General features: G+C 35.5%; 2 protein-coding genes across 3 annotated transcripts in view; one reads left to right on the forward strand and one right to left on the reverse strand.

Annotated features, from left to right (window-relative positions):
* Positions 1 to 6242: 6242 nt before the first annotated feature.
* Positions 6243 to 24760, reverse strand: part of LOC110382520 (peptide transporter family 1) — a 38687-nt gene continuing 20169 nt past the window's right edge. For both annotated transcript variants that reach the window (XM_049839192.2, XM_064034068.1), the window contains exons 3-13: positions 15785 to 15926; positions 15583 to 15669; positions 14496 to 14770; positions 13204 to 13286; positions 11123 to 11287; positions 10637 to 10762; positions 10444 to 10566; positions 9953 to 10305; positions 7643 to 7859; positions 7078 to 7314; positions 6243 to 6464 (exon numbers count right to left, since the gene is read on the reverse strand). In XM_049839192.2, the coding sequence (XP_049695149.2) occupies positions 6294 to 6464; positions 7078 to 7314; positions 7643 to 7859; positions 9953 to 10305; positions 10444 to 10566; positions 10637 to 10762; positions 11123 to 11287; positions 13204 to 13286; positions 14496 to 14770; positions 15583 to 15669; positions 15785 to 15926 (1979 nt within the window). In that variant the 3' untranslated portion in view covers positions 6243 to 6293. The remainder of the gene's footprint in view (positions 6465 to 7077; positions 7315 to 7642; positions 7860 to 9952; positions 10306 to 10443; positions 10567 to 10636; positions 10763 to 11122; positions 11288 to 13203; positions 13287 to 14495; positions 14771 to 15582; positions 15670 to 15784; positions 15927 to 24760) is intronic.
* On the forward strand, positions 8205 to 9917 carry LOC135116687 (juvenile hormone esterase-like). The gene has a single exon (XM_064034069.1). It carries the CDS (start codon positions 8205 to 8207, stop codon positions 9915 to 9917), a length of 1713 nt encoding a protein of 570 aa, XP_063890139.1.

A 24760-nucleotide genomic window follows, 5' to 3' on the forward strand; every position in this document is an offset into this window, starting at 1 on the left:
ATAACTACTTAAAACTTTAAACACTTCACAAATCCTACAGGATTTGAAAATTATGCAGCTTATTGCTATTGAATTATTGTTCATAAGATTCAGATTCAGACCTCTTATTACCTACTTAGGAACAAAATGCATCACAAGCTCTCATATGGAAGTTTTCCCATTTTCCTAGAGAAAATATTACAGCTGTAGATACCTATGTATATAGTTTTCTCTAAGAAATGGAAGATAGAAATCGCTGGGTTGGTCGGGGCTTGGCGCCGGATCGATTCTCCGGTCGCTCCCCATTGGCGGGCCGACGAGTGCTCCTGACAGCACCGATGTTATAAAACACACTCAACAGTCGTTCTTCACGTCGCATAGCCACCCTTTACTCGTAACTGAAGCTCGCTGAAATATAACGCCATTTTCAACTGGCCAGCTGCGTTTGTTCACCAGAATTGGCCTTTTGTGGATCTTGTTTCAGTTGGATCCAGAAAAGTTGCCTTTATTTTCACGTTTTATAATTACTTGGCTCATAAAAACTACATTGATTTAACATTAAAGTATATAAATACACACACATCTTTTTAAATAGAGTTCGAGCGTGAGAATCTCGTGCATATGTTGCTACAGAATTTTTGCGACAGCGAGATGTAATTTGTCATGACTATAAATTAGCGTCTGACCCTTTCATAAACAAGTAATGTTCTCAACCACTATAATTTGGTGCTAATTCTGTTCGGAAGCAAGGCCCTCGTCGACCCTGTAATTGATTTGTCGCGGAGTCGCGCGACCTCGCGACCTGCGAATGTCGCATCGCGCGACCGCCACGTGGCGCGACCACGCCCCGAAACTACCAAGTTTGATAGCTTTTCGCGTGAGATCTCTTGTCGGTTTGAGTTTGTTTCATACGTTCGAGTGGGCAGGGACCTTTTTGAGTTAAATAAATTGCGGTTTGTTGATTGAGTGAACCATAAAATTCGGCAATGCAAGAATGCAAGAACTTGAAGGTGCTTAGGCCATGTTACGGTTGAAGATGAATTAACCAGGCTTTACTTATCAAATCAATTTAAGATCGGATAATAACAGTCAGGTACAATTAAACCTTCTGTAAGCCTTCCGTCTGAAGAGGATATTTTTCTGTTTAATTCTACGATTCCTAATCTAGAACCGAATAATGTTTCTTATGTAGGTACTGGGAGGAAAGCAATACATTGCGTACCAAGTCTTGTGGATAAAACAAATAAGTTGATTTCAACCGCCTCATGTAAGGTATTTCTTGCATGAAATATATTCTGCTATAAAATAATCAGCCCTTTAAACAAACAACCAAAACGTTTTTTCGCAGGAGTCTTAATTGATTTAATCCAAAACCGCGGCTCCAGAACTTCAAACCACCAGCTTGAGTTAATTTATTTATTTGTGTGCATATGTTGGGTGCAGATTATCCGGGGTCCGAGTCCACAGGGTTGGTGCACGTGGTTCGATGTTCAGCAAGAGGAACGATGGGCGCGTGGCGAGCGGCGCGCGGCACGCGACTCGCACGCGTCTCTCAAAGTGCCCGGAACCGAGTACCGACGCCTTCGCCAAAACTGTTTTTCTGACGGCACTTAATTAATCCGTGTCGCCAAACTAGTTTTAATCACTGTTATCGACTGCGGCCTATTTGGGTAACGCGAAAATCATTTCGAATTTGAATCAGTACAATTGCATAATGAGTTCTTTTTCCATTAACTTGCGCTAATCACCATATGCACGGTTTTTCAAACAATAGGTGATTATTTTTACGATCTAAGACGACTTTTACAAAGGTCCGAAAATTATTGTACATACTTACTTATACGTAGAATACCCTAACAAGATTTTTTTATCCATAGAATCAGATATGATATCTCTAAAACACTAGATCTAGTCAATCATTATACCTATCTATAAGTGCTATAGTTTTTTCAATAGCCTGGAAACTAAATCGCTCCCTTTGTGATGAGACCCCAGCCCTTATTTGTCTGTATGTTTGTTGTATTTAAGCATTTATTATACGCAATTATTAACAAGTCGGGAACAGAATCGAGCATGTCAACGCACACGCGGTTCTCAAAGTTTCAAACATTCAATATTCAAATGAATATACATTTAAAAAATACAAAGTGTTAGAATAAAATAAAGTATTTACAATACCTACATATAAATTAAATGAGACTGGACTGTGCTTTTATTATTAAAATGACCGCTTTTTACTGAGTGCGTATTATGGATGTATATAATAATTTTTGTTCTGTCTGTTTCGTTTAATTTCCAAAATGGCTCACCGATTGTGACGGGATTTTCACAGGCAGATAGCTAGAAAACGCGGGAACAGTTGGTCTTTTCATTTAAATTAAGTAGTGTTCAAAAACAAACTTATGCTTTGTTATCATTTCAACAATTGCACTTTTTGTCTCTATTGTTTAGAGTATTGTTTTGTTTTAGTCATTAAGAATAGACCAAAAAATGTCTATGTATTTTTCTTAAGTCTAATTTAAAAAAAAACTTTATTTTTCACTCTAACATAAAAAAAAACAATAAGTTAACAACAAGAGAACATTTAATATTTTTTTAAGTCAACAGGAATGGTAGAAACTTTGAGCACCGTCGCGCGCGCACCCCATTTACCAATTGCAGTGCGAGGGGTCGAAGTTACACGCGCATCTCCGCTGCAAGTACCGCAGTCCTATGGGAACAACACACAAATTACCCAAAACTAATTGTCTAATATGTTAACGCCATTTAACTAAACAGATTGATCGTTTCGAGTAGTTTTTTTTCCGCTTGTGGTCGCTTTTAATGTATTTGTTTAGTTTGTACTACATATTGTCGTGTTGTTCTCTTGTTTTAGGTGTGCTGTTTATTTTTTAACAATATTTAAGTAGTTTGATGTTTTAAATTTAAAGTGAATTATGCTTATTTGTTGTCATATCTGTTTCTCTCAACGTTCGGAGGGAACTTCGTCTTTCTTCCGCATAATACTGCCTTTTGTCCTTTCTTAGACTTTAAAATTCTTGATCATCATTAAAATAAACTAAACTCTCGAAAATATTGGTCTAAAAGTGCAACCTTAACATGTCTTCAATATCATGTGTAACTCTGCTACAGAAAATCTATTCAGCATTTTGCCTTTAGTGTAGGAATACAGAAGTGATGGCTATATTGTAAAGGGTGGCTCCGGCAAACTCCTTTACATCCAATTACTCTGCGATCACTGTTAGACAGCTTTACACACTCCTTGCAACTAAAACCTTCTCTCTAGGGCTATTATTCTGCTCCAGAATCTGATATATCCTGGGCATTTTGTTGAATATCGAACCAGATTCAATTCAATGAAGAGTGAAGACCCTTGTCACTAGATACCTAGCATAAAACAAATCGCTTTTCTGTCCCTATAGCTCTATGCCATTTTGTACGCTCAAATCTTCAAAACTACACAACCGATTTTGATACGGTTGTTTTTAATGGATACGAGTGATTAATAAGGAAGGTTTATATGTATAATAACATAGGTACATTAAATAGTGAGAAAATACTGTCATCTTTTGATAAGCCGGAGCGGTTCGCTTGTCTTATATCGAGCCTGTTATGGAAGAACATCGTAAGCAACAAACAAACAATTTTACAGGAGACGTATTTTACTGTTAATTTTTTGCTGGTTAATCAGACATGTCTAGTTTTTGTATTATATGCAAAACTCGTTAGGATCTATGTATAATCAATTAAATCATTGTCGAAGGAATTTAATAATGAGTACTTTTGTTGCTTAAGATAAAATTGAAGGTCGTAATTTCATCTTGTTTTTCAATAAACCGGCCAAGTGCGAGTCGGACTCGCGCACCGAGGGTTCCGTACAAATCCTGTAGATAAAAAGTGAGTCTCGGGCCAACCGTTCAGTTTAGAACAATCATAGTTATGGTAATTTCGTGAGAGTCAAAGTAGTTAACATTTTTTATTTTATAATATAACTAAAATAGTAGGCCAGTACCTTGTAAAAGTTATTTTATGAAAGTTATTTATATACAACATTTTATAGTAATCTTTCAGAAATTTGATTGAAAATAACGAATTATGTCTTAAAGGTCATTGGGCATATCTGACCCGCTTTGTAAAAAGTGGCGGACATGAATCAAAGTAGTTTTAAATTGTGGAGAATGGTATGACGTTTCTTTGAATATAAATATTTTATTAAAATTCCATGGAGACGAATGTCCAGGATTGTTTGAAAAATATAAAAGACAAGCAGTTTCAGAGGATTGTACAGGTTGCAATGCTAGTTTTTATTGTTAAAGACTTTTCATAAAGAAGGAAGATGCTAATTCGGATGACCAAGATCTGATGAGGATCTGGAAACCCTGAGAAATCGAGGGCAACTCTTGAATATTGTAGGCACGCATCGAGTCATAACCAGACATGTGAGTGTATTTTTGAGGGTACTGGTAAACAGTGAAGGTTTGGAGCTGATTTGATTATGGAGACTACAAAGAGTCGAGGGAACTCCTGAACGGTATGTTACAACTACCACGTGCTTGGGCTTATTTTATTCGTATTGGCGAAGACTTTCCACATAGATAGGTTTGACTGCCATTGTGGGATCGATAGCAAAGATTAGATATAGTTATGGGAACTCCTTTACAATTTATAACGTAACCTTGTGTTGGAGCTTATTTTAGGTGATGAGAATTCACTACTAACTTGGGTTAAAGCCATTGCAGGAATGGGATCTTTTATTTTTGAGGGATTAATTACCTACGAGCTCCAGTTTCAGGTTTTTTTCGAAACCGCCTGACGACTTGTAGCTGTCGAATTGTAACAACGACTTCTAGAGAGTAGGATTCGGGTCTGCTGGCTTTACGTTTCTAGAGCCTTGACAAAAGTGTAATTCTGTCCCTTTCTTGGTTTTATAAAATCGGCTTTATTTTATTTTGTAGCATTTTGCACACAAATCTAACTTCAAACATATAAAAAAGCAACAAGAAAACAAAAACAAGAAATAAATTAAAAAGATGTTAGGTGCATCGGTCTAGAAGTCGGTGTCTAGAGGATGCATCTATATTTATTTAACCACCGAGATCTAGACCGATGCATATAAAAAGTTTTCTTGTTGTTTTTAGAAGTGTGAAGTGAAAAGTTCTCGTCAATACGAATAATATAAGCCCAAACACGACGTAACTAAAACATACCGTTAGGGAGTTCTCTCGACTTTCTCACGTCTCCATCATCAGGTAAGCTCTAAACCTTCACTGTTTGATAGAATCACCATCAGAAAGACATACATCTGAGAATCAAGTTTTAATCCTATGCATGCCTACAATTTCTGATAGTTGCCCTCGATTTCTCAGGATTTCCATCATCAGACCCTGACCTGATGACAATGGAAATAAACGGTGAGTATACTCTTTCACTACAAAGAAATGATGTGGTCGTTTAAATTCCCCATTGAAATGAGGAAAATATTTGATTTGATAATATTTTATGTAACTTCAAATTTATCATTTTCGCAATTTTTCCTTTATCTGTACTACATAACGTTGCTTCGTGCCGAATTTCAAGATTCTGAGTTCACGGGAAGTACCTTGTAGGTTTTGATTCCCTAGCGTGTGACGGAAATTCGTCTAAGGTTTCGGTAAAACTGCTGTATCTTTTGATCACTTTAACTTAGAAGTTTGATTTTTTCATGGCTTAAAGGGACAATAGACCTAGGTATTTGGTATAAATTTCAATTTGGTACCTTTATTCGTTCGTGAGAAATAAGGTAGTAAGTTTCATTTTATTAAAATATTTTTATTATATTATATAACTAAAAAAATTTGATTTTCGGAATTTTTCCTATATTTGCATTATATGACAATGCTTCATGCCAAATTTCAAGATTCTGAGTTTACGGGAAGTACCCTGTAGGTTTTGATTCCTTTGCGAGTGTCGAAAATTTGTTGAAAATATCGACATAATCGGTTGTATCTTTTGATTGGCTTGGCTTAGAAGTTTGATATTTTCACAGCTTAAAGGGGCAATAGACTCGAGTATTTCATGTGAATTTCAGCTTGATACGTCTACGCGTTCTTAAGATAAAGGGTCTTGACAGACAGACAGACAGACAGACAGACAGACGGACAACAAAGTGATCCTATAAGGGTTCCGTTTTTTCCTTTCGAGGTTCGGAACCCTAAAAATCGTCATTTACGCTATAACTTTTCTTTATATCAGGTATATTAATATGATTCAATAAAACAACAACATAGTCAATAGCAATAAAAAGTTTAATCAATTAATTAACTATAAAATAACAATTAGTTCTTATCAAGTTTGTCTTGTGTGTTTTTCTCCGGCAGTTTGATCTCCTCAATTGCGAGGTTTTCCTCACTGGACCTCAGCTCGTTGTATTTGTACTTGAAGGCCATGGTTGTGAAGATGAGCATGTCGATCAGCATCAGACCGGCGAAAAGGAAGAACTCCTTCCACTGTGAACAATTTAAAAGTACCTAATAACATAGTGCTTTATTCTTGTGCAGCCGCTTTCTGTATCTTCTCAGCTGACAAATGTAAGATAGAAAGAAAGAAGTGCACGGTTGCACTTCTAATAAACTTGATATTTTTATTTGCAAAATCTATCTCGGAAAAGAACTGGCAAAAAACAAGGGACACTTTTTAAGATAATATTATCTTTTCCGCGGTTTCACCTGCATCCCTTGGGAACTTCTTCTCGTACCGGGATAAAATATAGCCTATGTTACTCGGGAAATGAAAGCCTATGAAACCCTTTCACTGTTGATTCAAACAGTGAAACAATTTTTCAAATTGGTTCATTGGTTTCGGAGCCTTTAGGGTACAAACAAACTAAAAAATGATTTCGCTTTATTGTAGTCTCAGTAGCTTCCGCCCGCGCCTTCTCCCGCGTGATATGATAATAAAAAGTACCTATATACATAGCAAATTTTAACCAAATCGGTCTAGCCGTTTTGCGTGAAACAATAACAAACATACATATATCCATACATTCTCACAAACTTGGGATTATTTTTGAGTTTAATATGATATATGATAGGATGCCTAGGATGGATAGTATGCAATTACCTGTGCGTCTAAAAAGTTTCCTTCCACAATGAGTACAACAATCAAGTTTCCGAAGGCCACAGTTAGCAGCCACACCGACTGTAATACTGACTTCATGCTGGCCGGCGCTTGGGTGAAGGAGAACTCGAGGCCTGTCACTGAGAACATGACTTCACCCATAGTCATCACCACGTATTGGGGAATCAGCCATAGAATGTGGATGCTGTTCGGCGGAGTTATCATCACTACGTTTGCATCCTGGAAATAAAAATCTATTGTTAGTTCTTGACTTCGAACAGTTATATAGTGAAACGCCATAATACTGTTGTAGTCAGGTTAATAATTATACTTTAGTTAATAGGCAGAGCTCCTAGTTTTAGTATTGAAAAATTAAATGATAATTTTGGTGGTCGTTTTTTGAGTACTTATAAGCAAACTAAACGAGCAAATTTTTGAAAGTGCATTTTTTTTGTAATTGTAAAAAAAATGCACTTTAAAAAATTTCCTCGAAGTTAAGTACCTCTACGTGCTCGAGTTTGTATAGGTAATTTAATGATTTTGCTTCAATTTGTTTACTGATACTTACATACGAACTGTCACTATTATCGCAAACATTTATAGTGTACACAGCTCCAGACTTAAAGTCGAAATCTTTCAACACAACCTCATCTCCGATCCTGACTGAGCTAACTCCTTTAGCGATTCTTCTCTGAGTATTGTCATCGCTAAAAATGTTCAACAACGTCTGATTCTTTCTGCTGTCTATACTTATGTTTACCTTGCTGTTTAGATTAGTTAAAAATCTGAAACAAAACAAATCATTGGTAGGGATTTACTTCATCACAAGTTTAAGGTAACAAAATGTTGGCTTTCCAAAATGTTGTTCCAATCTTTATACTGTGGCTAAATACATAAATGGATGTATTTGAAATAAGTCCATTTGCACCTTAAATATTTCAGCCATTTTCTTTTTATTCGAGGTAGTAGAAACCTTATATTTCATAATAAAACATAATCGTTATGATTGAAGTAAGTACACATTATCTGTTCCATTTGATGTAAACATTTGCCAGTTGAGTGAAATTAATTTGCAACTCGATAACCAATGGCGTAATAACAAGCAAACCGTTCTGTTAAAACCATGAATGATGTATTGCGGAATATACGTGTTTATCGTACTACTAACACAGATTAAATCATTTGCTATTGAAGTGACAGTCAAACAAGGAAAAATAATTGGGCACAGAGAAGTCACCGTGTTTAATAAAAAACTATATTTTGCGTTCTATGCTGTACCATACGCAAAGCCACCCGTCGGAAGATTGAGATTTAAAGACCCGAAGCCTGTTCAAAAATGGGAAGGGATTCACGACGCAAGAAGAGAGTTTCACGGCGCGTGTGCACAGGCGCACATCGTTCACAAACACGGCCAGTTCGGAGTGGAAGACTGTCTGTATCTCAACATTTATACCCCCGAAATACCCAGAAGTGAAACGTTCCAACTCAAACCCGTCATTGTCTGGCTTCATGGATACGCTTTTGCCTCATCTTTCAGTCACATACACGGAGGAGATTTCCTCGTCGACAATGATATAGTGTTAGTGACCGTAACGCATCGAATAGGTGTATTCGGGTTTCTAAAACTTAGCGATGATGACTCCAATGCGAACATGGGGCTTAAGGATATAGTAATGGCGTTAAAATGGATCAGAACGAATATTAAACAATTTGGTGGTGATAAAGATAATATAACCCTAATGGGAAGTAATTCAGCGGCTACTTTTATATCATTGTTAATGATGACAGAAGCAAGCAAGTTGTTTTCTAAAGTTATTTTACAAAGTGGTGCGATATACTCGGCTTCCATAATGCAAGGTGATCACAAATTGGAGAGAGAGAGACTCACAGAACAACTTAGTAAAAACGGTTTAAAAATTAGCAATGCACCAACTAAAGCTCTGATCGATGCCTCACAGACTATTTACACACGATCAGAAGTAGAAAACTATCAAAGACCTATTGTATCATTTACTCCAATACTTGAGACGAAATCTAAGAGTGCGTTACTCACAAAAACACCCAACGATTTTTACGATATTATGAAAAGTAAAACCCTCAAACCTTTACTGATAGGTTTCAATACCCAAGAAAGCATATCCGAAATGATTCCGTTTATACACAACCCTTATTATCTGAGATTATTTCGAAAGTTTTTTAAGTTCATGGTCCCATTTTCTGATGGATGTAAATATAACAGTACTTCACAGGATTATAAACGCATATCTGACCAAATAAAAACCAAGTATTTTAAAGATGAAATTTCAGAAAAATCTCTTTACAGTTTCTTGAGATATACTTCTGATCTTATTAAGTTTCCAATAATAAAGTTTATCAGGACCTATTTGCAGCTGGGTGGTACTAACGCTAAGTTGTATATGTACAAGTTTGATTATAGAGGACGATTAAATGCAGTCAAAGGCACTTCAATTGCTGATTCAAAAGTGCAAATAAATGGCGTTGCTACTGGCGATGAAATATGTTACGTGCTCAAGTGTGAGCCTCTTTGGGAAGAATATGTAAAAATGACCCGTGAAGACGTCAACCGTGATAAAACATTCATTAAACAAATGTCGGGACTATGGTCCAATTTTGCAAGATATGGTGATCCTACCCCTCCCAATGAGGATGTAAATATAACATGGCCAACGATGACCTTAGATGGTAGCAACGTACTTCTGATAAGAGCATTAATAACAAAGACTGATTTTAAAGGAGATAATTCCGTGTATGATTTCTGGAATAACATTTACGAACGATTTTATAAAGAAGAACATTGTAAACCGCGACATGACGAACTGTAGTGATTGTAGAAATAGAATACATTAATAAAACTTACCTAACATTAACTCCATCGATTGCTTTATCGTTATTGTCTGTGAAATTGTAAATGCCTTCTTTATTAATAAAGAAAGAATTTGCAGTTTGTTCCTTGAGATTGAAGTATCCGGTGGATGCAATATCAGCACACTCGGTGCCAGGCTCTCCTTGTAAATAGTACGGCAGATCTACAAATTTATCTGCGACTATATCGAGCTTCTCGTAAACAGAGAGGGGCCCGATTTGGAAGTCGCCGGTAGCGTTTTTCTCAAGGGTGTTGAGGGTGGCAGTATTCAGCGTGAAAGTGCAGTTAAATCCATTGTAGACCCTCAACTGGGCCATCCCTTCGGAAACAGGGGTGCCGTAGGTTGGCTGTAAAAGTACGAAACGTTTATTTATTTTAGAATCGGTATAACATTAACCAAAGCGCCTGCAGAAGGTAACTGTGTGTACTGTTTTTGTTTAATTAACCATAAAAATAAATATTGGTTCGTATTTTAAAATTCTTACCAGTAAATTGAGTTCTACAATACCGGAGATGATAAACGCACATGCAGCCAAGATACCACCCCATATCATTTTATGCAATGGTTTCCTTATCAGCTTGCACCAAGACATAAAGGGATAAATTGCCTGAAAAAAATGATTATATTAGTACTGTTCTGTGTTTAAATATAACACGAATTTATTTCTGAATACTTACAACTTCGAAAATAGGAATGAATATAAGGATAAGCAGTGGGTTGAGCACTTGCATTTGATCAGCCTTTAACGTCCAAGAACCTATGTCTTGTTCCATTCTGTCAGCTTGGAAGGTCCATCTAGACCCCTGTAAATAAAATAAAAATTAAATATCTTTCTTCAATCATATGGTATCTTAAAAAGCTTAAAACGACAGTATGTCAGAAGATTTTTTATATTTCTTCATTATTAATTTATTAAACAAAATGTGATTCCAATTTCTTAAATTGAAACTTATCGTTTTAGTAGGCAGGCGTGCTCGAAGACTTGTTCTACGCCGTGCCTATGCAACGACTACGCCGCGTCTACGAAACTACGCTGCCTCTACGTATCGACTACGCAACCTCTACGCGAGGACTACGCTATATCGTAGCATCGTAGACTGATAACATTTTGTTCTTGATAATGTCGAAATTTTTGTAGACAGTTTTGCCTAGGTATGCCTTACCTGCTGATCGAACAGAGCCCAGAAGACTGGCAGCGGTATGAAGAGAACTAGCACCCTCAGCAAAGCCTTCACATCTTCAATGAGGTTGTTATCGTATTTATCATCAGCGTGGTCTAGCCAGTGCTCACGTTTCTCCTTGCTTTTGCAGGATTTTACTACTGCATGCTAAAATAAAAATAAAAAACACTCATTAAAGTACATTTAGCATATGAAGAAATGCACTTGTTATGATTTTTGTACGAGAACTCCCTCAGACCACGGATATAAACACAGAAATAGCTGATAAGTACCTAAATTTTTTATAAATATTTTATATTATGTATATTTTTCTCTGCCTCTAAGAAAAACAGCTTTACAGTCCTTATATGAAGCTGAAAATCTCGAACATAGTCATAATTCTGTCAACGTACTCCTAGCTAATTATTTATGAGATAATATTAGCAGAATTAACACAATGCCTGCTAATTAGTCTCACGTAGGTAATTAGCACTTAATTATAGAATAGTGACCAATTCTAATATATATAATCATAACCAAGTACGATTCAGTTAAATAGACTGTCGTAATAAGACTACCCAAAAGTCATGATATATTAAATAAGCCACTATTGTCAATAACAATATACCTTGGTGAAAAAAAAACATAAAAACCGGCCAAGTGCGAGTCGGAATCGCGCACGAAGGGTTCCGAAAATGAGCAAAAAAATCACGTTTTTTGTATGGGAGACCCCAAAATATTTTTTTATTCTACTTTTCAGTATTTGTTGTTATAGCGGCAACAGAAATACATCATCTGTGATAATTTCAACTCTCTCACCATCATGGTTCATGATATACAGCCTGGTGACAGACGGACGGACGGACAGAGGAGCGAAAACAATAGGGTCCCGTTTACCCTTTGGGTACGGAACCCTAAGAAAAATGGCAACACGTTCTCATTTCTAATCAAATACTACAAAAAAACTGTAAGTTACCTAACTGCTGTAATTTATTCTAGAAAAAGAATACATGTATAAGCATATTTACAAAGTGAGTAAATGTTTCACTATGCATTAAATTCTGGCCAGCTTTTCCACATCAAAGCGATATTCCTGATAATGACACTCATTGATTTATTCCTCTCATAGGCTTCATAACGCAGAAATTAATTCATGACAGAAATTGGCCTGACTGATAAATAATTATGCTTTAGTTCTGGCGTTTTCCACAGATTATGTGCACTGTTTAAATCATCATTTATTTACGAAATTATGAAATTTGGGAAATTAAGGAAACTATAGAAAATTGCAAGTAATAATACAATTATTTTGAAAAGAGTTCAGTCATAGCTTTTAATATGCCTTTATGCATTATTGCATATGGAGAAAGTCTTGAAATCCATTGTTAAGCATGTCTAATATACCTATGTAGAATCATAGAACTTCCTTAATCGCTGTTATTAATCACGTCCATTGTTTGTACAGACACTTAATTTTTGGGACATATATAGGGTCGATAACGACCCAAATTATGCCGATACCGTAAATGCACGGCGATCATTTATACTTAACATATTTAAAAATCAAAAAAATCGGTGTTGAAAAAAGTTCTAGGCATATATGGGAAAAAGAAATATTTCTGTGAATTCATTCATACATATTGTCAGGCCCTGTCCTAAAATGATTTATCTGATAAATCAATATCCAACAGCTTAGCAACCAAGTGACATACTTTATCTGGGCGAATCTTAAGTACTTTGTTGTCCTATAGTTCAATCAAACATTTTTATCCACCAAAATATCTTTTCAAAAGACTAAAAAACGTATTGTACCTACATGACGTGATATAAAATTCTATAACGTCATTGTTATCTAATAAATAAAAACAAAATTGGCATGATGTTGCCAAGCAAAACTCGAAAACGAATGGCCCGATTTTGCCTGCATTTATAAATTAATAAAACTAGTCTACGTTCCTAATAAAATTAGAGATACGTTACTGAAAACTATTGAATATGTAAGAAAACATGCATTTATGTTTGACATTATAAAATAAAGTTAGTTAGTCAGAACCACTAATATTTTCATAAAAAAATTAACTTACACCTATGCAAGTGGACACTTTTCCGAGCACATTTCCGGCAGGCTTCTTGATTATATAAAGTTTCTTGCCAGCTACGAAGAATACTGCAACAAATAAACAATACTTAAATAAATAATAGGACTACACTTATCTAAAATAACACTTCAGCACTTGTCCATAAATTAATGATTATCAGGCTGCTTTAAATTATCAATACAAAAAGTTAAAATCACTGTAATATTGTAAAAATACATGCCCAGAATGTTTTTGCGAAACCAAATATCTCACGAAACCATCTAAGAATGAGGGATGAATTTTAGTTCCAACAATACACACGCGGCGCTGATCGTCAAGATGGAAATAATGAAATGAATCTAAAGTGAAACCTTCATGGAGTTTCACTAAAACGATTATGTGTCAAATTAGGGCTTTGTTAGTACCTTACCTTAGTACTAAAAAACCCGTTCAAAAATTTATCCAATCTTTGGAATGGAATATTTGAAGCAAAGCTAGGAGAAGAATATAGCTATTAGCAAGGTAAATTGTCTGATGAACCCTACTGGATATCATTCGAGTTGTGAACGTAACCATACCGCGATTCAATTTCGAGCTCACTCGGAGCAACGCCATCTATCGATCTTACTAACAAACACCGAAATGTATGAAGGAATAAAGGCTACCGTGCTATTTACAATATATTTTTATAAGAATACGTACGAAAAATTATGTCTAATAGATTAAAAATATTATTGAACACTTAAATAGTGGAATTATCCATGAAATCACGATAAGAACGCGCGTTATTTACGCAGCCTTTCTATGTATATTGTATGTGTAAATGCTTATAATTTCCGTAAGAAAAGTGATTAAAATAATTTAATATTAAATTGACGATTTTTCGACAGTGTAATTTATGGCTACGTTATTAGATTGTGTAGTAAACCGTTCAATTTCGTTTTCTTCAATTTTGTCTGTAATTCATTTATGAAAAGACTTAATTTAATTGTGAATCTTCAAAATACGATGAAGCATGTTATTTGCTGTCTTTTAATGGTTTTTTACAGTTCTTGGGGTTTAATAATAATTACAGATCATAAAAAATAAGTCTTTAGTGGTCTTACGCTCTGTATAATTTTTTTAGGACTACTCCAGCAAAATATAAAATAAATCAAAGTTTCAAAGCAGAAATCCTGAATTAAAAAAAAAGAGTTTTTTCTCAACGAATAGTATGCCTTACAGTGCTTTTTCTAATTTAGCAATTATTGGACAAGATTCAAAATATTTAAGCCAAATATTTCCACTCTAGTACTTACTTATAGAAACAATCATCAATATTCCTGGAACGCCGAAAGCCAAGGAGTAGCAGTCATTATCCCCAAAGCAATGAACATCAGCTCTCAAGATGGGCGTCAAGAACGTTGATATCAGGCTTCCAGCATTGATGGCGAAGTAGAATAGGGAGAAGAAATACCCCAAGTACCTCTCCTGCTCGGGTAACTTGAACTGGTCCCCACCGAAAGCGGAAACACAAGGTTTGATACCTCCTGTACCGAATGCTATAAGCAGAAGGGCTAAGATCGTGAACTCCCTGTAAGAAAAACAACAGTTTTATGAAAACGTTCGTTATTTTTTTAAGACTCATTTATTGTTTTAGTTCTATGATAAGCAAATGCAGTTTTTTAAACGGATTCTTCAAGTCAAGATCGAATAATATACTTCTAGGCAAGCGTGATCCATCTTCGACCACATCGTCGCTTACCATCAGGTGAGATAGTGGTCTTCGAGCCTACAGCTAATAAAAAAGGCAGGTGGCACGCAGCGAAGAATTAATTAATTCAGTATAAGCCAATAAAAAAAGAATCCAGCATTGATTAATAGAATAAACAAAAACAATTGAATAGCCACTGATGCGACCGTGATTTGATTCTATGAACCAAGGAAAACGTTCTAAAAAGCTGTGCGCGGTTCAACACATCTCAGAGGTCATTAGTTTGTCACCGTTATCACAATACAAGGACATGAACAGGTAAACCGCATAGTTTAATGGTGTTCAAACAGCTGATAAGTTAAACTATGGCGTTTGCAGTATGCATCGAGTACAATTGTTTCTTTTAAATTGTCCGTGCGTCCATTGTGCATTTACATCTTCATGTTAGCTTAAGATTTCCAAAAGTATATTTAAGGTTTCCTTTTCCAAAGGTTTAGATTTAGTTTTTTGAAGAATGTTACATTTGTATAGTCTAGTGCTTTGTAATGCTATGTCATCAGCATCAATGGCCTTATAATACCATTCAACTGATTGGTGGTCTCTTCTCTTACAAAGAGATGAAGCAAGTGATTTGATTGAAAATAGACTTACGGATACTAACTTTCAAACTTTCAAAACAAATGCATACTCACATTGTAGGTATGTTCAGCTGTGGCATTGCACTGATTGATATTAATGTACTTCCAGCTGCATACACTAACGATAAATACAGTATAGTTCTGAAAAAATAAATAAACACAATGTTCATAAAGATCTGAATGTTATTGATTTCTTGTGTTGTTGTTTTACAGCTTGTAGAAAAACTTCTCTATATACATGAAAAAGTATACTTGCCTAAACCTCCCGAGCCAGCCATCGGCAATCATGGCACCGAGAAGGGGAAAGAAGTAGGCGAACATAGTGAACACGTGGTAGATGACCGTGGCTCCATTGTCACTGTACCCCAATTTGTCTCGGAGGTACAGTGATAGAATTGCTGGAAAAGAAGAAAATAGACATCAGGTATATTTTATAAAGAACTTAAATTAGAACAAGCCGAACCCCAACATAGTCGGGAGCTGGGGAGATGATAAAGTTAAACTTACAACAGCAATAATATAGATAGTGGAGCTATTGTCTTGTTAGCAAGAGCTACGGCGGCCCTGGTACACAAAGGGCTCAAGAAGGAACATGGTGGGAAAGTAAGTAAAAGTCTGACACTTCATTCTTCAATACCCACAACGTCGGTCGGAAAGTTAAAGTTTTGTGTTACTGTAATGGGTGTTAAATCGTTTTGTTCATAAGACCATTGTCGATGGATACGAGATCACCTGCTTATACACCCGCTACTTTAGAAGCAAGAATATGCTATATTCTCATCAGTTGTTAATCAACCATTATAATTGATATTTCTGGAGTAATAATAATATAGACATCTACTACTGATCTATCATGTGCTCCTATGCTAGAAGTGGGTGATATAGATAATTCCACATTTTGCAATTGTTGGTCCTAGACGAGTTGTTCTATTCCTAGTCTATTATTGTCTATTATAACTGGTTATAGTAATGGTCTGTTTATTTTAACAATAGAATTATAAAGCCGATTATCATCCACGTTATTTTTAGCGGTATTAGCTGGACCATATTGAGCCTAGTCAGTTTATTATTTTTATACATGTATTTTATTGTCATCTTTGCGGTTAGGTAGTAGGCAGAAATGTAGTCATCTCTGGTTGTAGGTTCGATTATAAAAGAATAACACTCAATCATTTTCTGTTATTGTTACTTTCACATAGTTTACTGAAACTATTTTATTTTCAGTTTTATGCTTAAGTCTGTTATAGATTGGAAAGCACGTTTTGATGCCTATAATCGGCTGGAACTTTCTATCCATCCTAGGAAATCTTAGGGTACTTTATACTTCCTTCATAGTTTACTTACTTGTTTCTGTAAAAACCTCATTGATAAGACTCCTATTTATTTCCTCACTATCAATCTATGGATCACTCAATATAAAAACGTAAATATTTACAAACTTTACATTTTTTGTGCCAATATTAGTTGGCCAAGGTTATGTTCTTAGCGAAGATAAATAAGATCCGGTTTACAGTAAAATATTCATTCGTCCCACAGATGCTTAGGTGAGCGGAGTGGGGATTCCCATTGTTTCTGTTTTACGTCGATGACACAACAAAATATGCTGCTCTTACACATGACTTGTGATCAGTGTTATGTTATGAGTTTGGAAAGTCGGAGGACTTTTTTGTGCAAATAACAGCTGTTTAAGAACATCGCAGATTGCACACTTTAAAGACTAAATTTATCCAAGAGTTAAACGTCAGTTTCTTAAAACAACGGCTAGGGCTAGCTATGAATTTTTGCTTTCGATTTTCAATGTACCTAAGTAACTGTAGTTATTTTAGGAAAGAGCGGACGTTAGTGTTGATGATGAACTTAGGGCATAGAAGACCGATATACATAGTGCCATGGGGCTCATACTCTGCAGATGTATGGAATGTCTCTGTAGGTATCTGTCGAACTAAAAAAAATTATAGGTTTCACAATGACCCTCAAACTTAGCGGTCAGACCAAATGTCGGCCGATGTTCGGCTAATAGTTGGCCGGAAAATTAAGCCTGCAGTCTCACTTCGTCGTCGTCTCTCAAGAGTCGTGGTGGCCTAGTGGGCAAAGAACCAACCTCTCGAGTGTGAGGGTGTGGGTTCGATTCCAGGTCAAGCAAGTAACAATGCAACTTTTCTAAGTTTGAATATACTTTCTAAGAATATCTTGGACACCAATGCTGATAAAAAGGTGAAGGAAAACATCTCGAGGAAACCTGGACTATACATATTGTCTGAAATCACCAACCCGCATTGAGCAATCCTTCTCCGTGTGACAGGAGGCCTGTGCATAGCAGTGGGAGGATAAAAAGGCTGTAACAGTAAGAACAGTGTTACTGTTAGGAGTGTTCAATCCCTGAGTTTTGCTAGTTGAAGAGGCAGCTACAGATATAGCAAAATTTAGACTGAACATAAGACTTTAGTTACAGGTTGTTGTGTATACAAATGATTGCGTAATGACAGATGCGTGAGCACAAAGCGTGAAAAGACGCCATGTGCTAACCGTGAGTAATGAGATCAACAACCATCGGCATTCGTTAATTCAAGATTTATTTTAGAATGAAGAATTATAATAGTATAATTTATGATATGTTACTGAAAATTATCGCCTTACATTTTTTTTGGACTGTGTGCTAAGTTGTTGATGAAGGGATATCGGTGGAAAACTTATAATATTTTTTTAATTTTCCAAAAGAAAATTTTTCATTGCGGAAAATAACTGTCAAATTCATGATAATAATAGACATTTGCTAGTATAGTTATCGGCACGGATATTGAGCCCTGACCTTCACCTGCGCAGAAGCGATTTATATGTTTATTACCTTATGTGTACAGTGCGCAAAGCGATCCCCACTCTTCCGCCGAGAGTTCAATATCCGTGCCGGTAACTATACACAACATACGTGTACGCTGATAAGTCAGTCAGGACGAAGGTTTTTATGTACCCATTTTACTATTTTCTCCGAGACACCGAACATTATAATTTATCATACCCTAGCTTCTTCGCATCCCGCGGGAACCTCTGCATGAACCCTTATAAGAAAGTAGCCTATAGTCTTCCTCGATAAATGGGCTATCTAACACTGAAAGAAATTTTCAAATCGGATCAGTAGTTCCTGAGATTAGCGTGTTCAAACAAACAAACTCTTCAGCTTTATAATATAAGTAGGTATTAATATAGGTATTTCTAATGAGCTGCTTTACACTAGATATAATTCATCTTCAGTAAATAAGCAAGGCTGGCGTCAGATTACATTTAACGAAGATGCACATACCTAAGCATCGGAATTGCGAATAATTGCGATTAGCATCTGTTTCTAGTACAAATGTAAGTAGGTGCCACTAAATTACATGTGTCTAATGCTAGGTAGTAGGTATAGGTTACTTGTTCATCATCTATATTGGCGTATGCAAGGCCAAATGTTCTAGCAAGAGGATTTAGCGGTAGATAATTAATTAATAATACGTGCTATGATTTGCTTGGTCTACTAGCCGTCCCGTTTTCAAAATATTAGCTACATAAACCTTTAATCAGGCTAAATATTAATTAGAGCTACTTATTGAAAATTTATATACATCCTAACTATGGAACAAGCACTAGTAGCATGAGGTTTTTTCGACTCGAATTGTCAAGCAATTTATAATCTAGAAAATGAATTTCGGAACTCCAGAGAGGAGTACGAAGAGCAAACTGTTATTCGGTCGACAGTTTGTTAGATAGTATGGAAATTAAGTGTAGTATGCACGATTAGGAACTTGACGGCATCAGCCCGATTAAAAACTTTGATCGAATTCACGATTTTTCCAATCATCGGGCCGACTGTTTAGTCTGCCATGTGTACTCTAACCCCCACACTCAGAGAGATTTAATGATAACTTAAGTCACTCCTTAGTGACGGATTGTCAAAGAAATCCTTCACTAAGAAATGGCTTAAGTACCTAACCATTAAATGTCTCTCCCATACAACCATTTTTGGTCGCAGATATGATAAAGATGTAACAAGTCGCAACAGTTTCGTAACAGGTACGACACAACGTGACTGTGTAGGGATTAGCTTTTATGTGTTGTAACGGTTCCGTAAAAATGTGACGGAAACTAGATTCAGTAACTTTGTGTGGTCGCTGTTTCGATACTTTACAGCTTAATTTGTAACCACACATTTTAGAAACTTTGCGTTTGGTTTGTAACCAGTCTGCAATGTTGACACAATTGTGTTGTAACGGGGTAGTAACATGTGTAGTCGATGTTCCAGAACACTTTAACACTAACTTGCATATATAAAAACATGACGAGAGCCAGTTATTCTCAAACTGTCTATGTTTTCTGCCGTTATCAACCATTTAATGAAATTTAAAATGAGTAAACAACCAAAAACCTTACGTAAATTCCGATGGACTTCAACTTTTTACAGAAGAGTTAAAGAAATAAGTACGCCCCAAAATATTGTACTCGTACTAGTACATGTAGGTTTTTTTTATTATAATAATATTTTTTTCATGATGTTGCATTGTTGGTAGGGCAAATTGACGGATACCCATTTTATTGAACTCAAAACTTATTCTTTTCTAGGCCGTTTACAGGAAAACAGTACGGAATTTCGTACCGAGGAGCTTATTGGTATACTTAGTCCCTAGTGCCAAAGTTTCAACTTTCGAGCTCCAAATCGCTGTTTTTTCTTTTTCTCGGCCAAAACAAGACGTCTTCGTCTTTAACGCAAGTACTCGGTACAATCGATATTAATTCTGATGAGCCTTCTTTGGTTAGAACAATGCAAAAAGGCATCCTGATAAAAACTTTGGAAAACACTGTAACCAAATTTTAAGAGAAACCATCTTAAAAATCTAGTAATTTTGTAACAAGTTACCGTAACATGTCGACACGTGTCGACACATTATCGTAACTTTGTGACTAGTTGCGACGAGCATATTTTTCATAACAAACATCAAAAATGTTTTTTCATAGTTCATTATTTATCAATTTTATGAGTAAATCTTGCTAAAATAATTTGTATTAGGATTAAAATATTTGATATTGTATTTAAATGGAAGCTTTTGAGCACTCGATGTGCATCATTTAATATTTTTATTTTATTTTAACAAAAGTTTTTCTTTCGCCAGAATTATTAAAACATGATATAACGGTGGCGCGTTGGAAATATCAACATATTCAACGAAATTACACAGTAAACTTTTTTTCCCAATAAGATTTGAGCATTATAAACCATATTAATTAATGAAAACTAAAACTTCATTATCATTATCATACTTCAACCATCATTTTGGGATTTCTTGTATTTTGTATTATTTCGTCGTGTCACTCACGCACGAGCCAACGAAATTGATCGAACGAATGAATGATTGAATGATTAGTGCGAACTCTGGTTAAAATATGGTAACAATGTTACGACACGGCGACGTAAATTAGAAACCAAATGTTACTTGTTTATTGTGTCGAGATCTTCCCCATTTTTAGTTGCAGCGACGGCGCTAACACGGAACGTCGACGAGATTATGTTTCGAGATAGATCAGTGTCGACACTAAGTGTCGAAACGGTTACGTTATGTTCGCAAAAATGGTTATATGGGCTGAGTTTGTCCATAAGAGACATTTTTTATTTACAGAAACGTAACTTACACTTTAAGTACTGTAGAGTAGTAAGAAACTCTTTAGCCTTAAGATTTTATGCATTATATTTGATTGCTGGCTGGACAACTAAGTAAATATTTAGGGTCGATGTAAATAGAATAGGTTTTTTTACACGAAAGTTGTCACTTCCCTCCCAATCGAAAATAAACCAAAGTTAAAGTGGTTTTTCAATTTTTTACGCGTTTTAGGTTTAGGTAGTGGTTTTTTTTATATGTATTGTAAATATGTTAATATCTATGTAAATAAAGATAATATCTTAATTTTTCAATATTTCAATCATAAAATATCCCTGATATCCCGTTACCGAGCGAGCTACGCGCTACAGTACCTACCCACCTAAGTATAATATTATGTACATAAAAGGCGAATAACTTTGGACGTCATAATAACACTGCTTTGTAACGGACCTATTGTGTAATGTTTGTGCGAAAATGAAAGTAGCTCCTAAACTTGTATTTTTTGGCGTGGAGATAGTATTACAACGACCCGTCAGTAATTTGACGCAATTGTGTTTTTATTGCCAATAAAAATTCCAATATTTTTAGGGTTCCGTACCCAAACGGTAAACGGGACCCTATTGTTTTCGCTCCTCTGTCCGACCGTCCGTCCGTCTGTCACCAGGCTGTATCTCATAAACGTAGTTAGAGAGTTGAAATTTTTACAGATGATGTATTTTTGTTGCCGCTAAAACAACAAATACTGAAAACTATAAAATAAATATTTTGGGGGGCTCCCATACAAAAAACGTGATTTTTGCTCATTTTTACTATGGTACGGAACCCTTCGTACGCTAGTCCGACTCGCGTTGTTTTTCATATAACTCGTCTTGTTTAAGGGAACTGGAATGTGATTGTGCACAACTATATTTTGATAGGACACAATATCTTCGCTATGAAGTAAAGAGGTTTATGTTTTTATGTACTAATACTTGCGCACTAGTACCTACTACTCACACTTAGCCGGTTTTTATCTAAATCTACATTAATATTACATATGAAGATAAAACAATTATTTGTTTGTAAATAAAGTCTCCGAAACAACTAGACCGATTTGGTGATTTCTACACGATCCCCAAGTGATATACTATATATAATAATACATATTTTATCCGGGTACAGGAAATAGGTAGTTTCCACGAAACGGAACAAAACACTCGCTGGTTTGGTTTCTTTCATAAAACAAAACTGACAGTCATTTAGTTATATTGAGATTCGTAAGACAATACGAGTGGACTAATTTTAAACAGCGTTTATGATAAGGGGCTTATAATTTGCATGTCATTGCCCATCACAATCTACTAGCTAAATAAACTTTGTCTCATTACTTAATTCCTAGTTAAGAAGGCAGGTTAGGACTTGTAATGTACTCAGATAACTAGTAGGGCTTTTGCTAAGAAATTATGGTATTCGTATAAATACATATATACAAATAAATCTGTACATCCCTTTTCTCCCTGAACTCCTGGCCCGATTAGCTTACCGAAGTAGTTTAGACCCGGGAGAAGGACATAGTTTTTGTCACGTCATGATCCGGGTGCGAGAAGTGTCGGAATGCGAGTGCGAAGCTGTATTGTAAACTTAACAGTTATAGTTAATACCTAATAGTATAGTAAGTCAATAGTTAAGAAATCTGATCCAACAGACAAACTGTTGTATACAGTTTTGTTGGACATTTTGTACTTTTTAGAATATATATATATAATGTACCTTCTAATCTATACATATATATAATATATCTGTAGAAGGGTCAATTCTGTACATTGAAAATATTGAAAAAATAAATAGTAGATAGTAGTGGGTGTTACTAGATCGATACCAAACCCAAATACCTACGTGATTAAAAAAAAATTTGGTCTGTCTGTCTGTATATTCAGGCATCACGTGAAAACTTACGGTACGATTTCGATGAAACGTTGTATAATTATACCTTATTATATTGGGCCTAAAATGGGATACTTTTTATCCTGGAAAGATACGTAAAAAAAAATATATCTTAATTTTTCAGTTTTATCCATAGACGCTCTGTAGAACCGCGAACACAAAGTCCGAATCTACGCGGACGAAGTCGCTGGCAGAAGCTAGTAAGCAATAAATAAATAGCCAGTAACGAGTTCGGTTACATAAGGTGTGAAGGCGTCATCATGAATTATATGAAGACTAATATTGCTGGCATTTAATGTACCATTCGCAAGTCGTCACACTTTGCATAGTCATTCAGCACGTATCAAAGTTGCACTTAGTTATTTAACTAACATTTTTATTTTCCATTCTTTCTAACTTTATCACCTGCATACAATAGCCTATTTAGATAATATTTACGGCCTACTGTTGTCAGGTTTTTCTTTATTTAATTAGTTTACACATGATTCTTTCACGAATTACGTAAGCGAATTTGGTTCATTTTCTATCATTCAAAAATAATCAAAACTTACAAAGATAGATTTCAGTAAGATCCACAGATCAGATATAGAACCTGGTGACAGGTGACGATCAGATAATCGCATTTATTATGTTATTCGAGAGTATTTCCCTCAAATATTCTCCAACAGGTGTAAAAACCAAATCAATAAATCTAAATTGTAGTAAAATAGTAATACCATATCTAAGTAGTAGGTGAAACATTGCGTGACAAATGGCAAAATATTGATACTTACACCTGTACAAGGATTTATTATTGCCTAACATGCATATGTATAAACTTAGGTTTTTTTTTATCGATAACAGTCTATGGTGAAACACGACATACTTTTCACATGATAAACTGTTACGTTTGTTTAAACTGGGTCGAAAAGAGCATAGATATGACCATTGATGCGTATTTGTTTTGTCGAATAACGTTTTCATGCACTTTAGGCCGGCAATACACGGAGTGCTTGAAGCAGTCCGGGGCGACAACTTCAAGCTGTGTGCTTTCAAGCTGCACAGTGAACTGCAGAGTTCATATTTTTTTACAAAATTTCATTCACATTTTAAAACAAAAAACTAGGTATTTGGCACAGATTATTTATGTTCGATTCTTGCCAAAAGGTAACATATTATGTAGTTTTAATTTTCAGTTACAGTTTAGTTTCAGCTGGTTTAACAACCTTATAAGCTTTCCAGCCGATCATTAGTCCATAATTTCCATTTTCTTCGATTGAAAATTGTACGCGATCTATTTAGCCACACAATCTCATGTTTCATCTCAAGTTTGATTAAAAACTCGTTCACTAATGAATGCAGGTAACGTAGCGTACATAAGTACTTATCACCTTTTTGTTATCATTTGCAATCCACGTGTGTACCTCATTGGTGATTGGTGTCAATAACAGCCTAACACGTGTCACTACGGAATAAATACCTACAAATATTAATTTTATTGCATTCTTATGGTAATTAAATTTAAATAAAGCGTTTTTATTAAGAAGAGTTTGATGACTTAATTACTTATTTACTGTTTTGAATTTTAGAATACTTCTTGCATTCGAATTAACGGGATATTGAAACTACAGTCTTACAGTCAATTTCTCCTTCAACCGTAAAAGCCAGAGTAAAGTCATAAAGTAAAAATAACGGTCAAATTC

The sequence above is a fragment of the Helicoverpa armigera genome, chromosome 1, assembly GCF_030705265.1.
Source record: "Helicoverpa armigera isolate CAAS_96S chromosome 1, ASM3070526v1, whole genome shotgun sequence".
Classification (NCBI taxonomy): Eukaryota; Metazoa; Arthropoda; class Insecta; order Lepidoptera; family Noctuidae; genus Helicoverpa; species Helicoverpa armigera.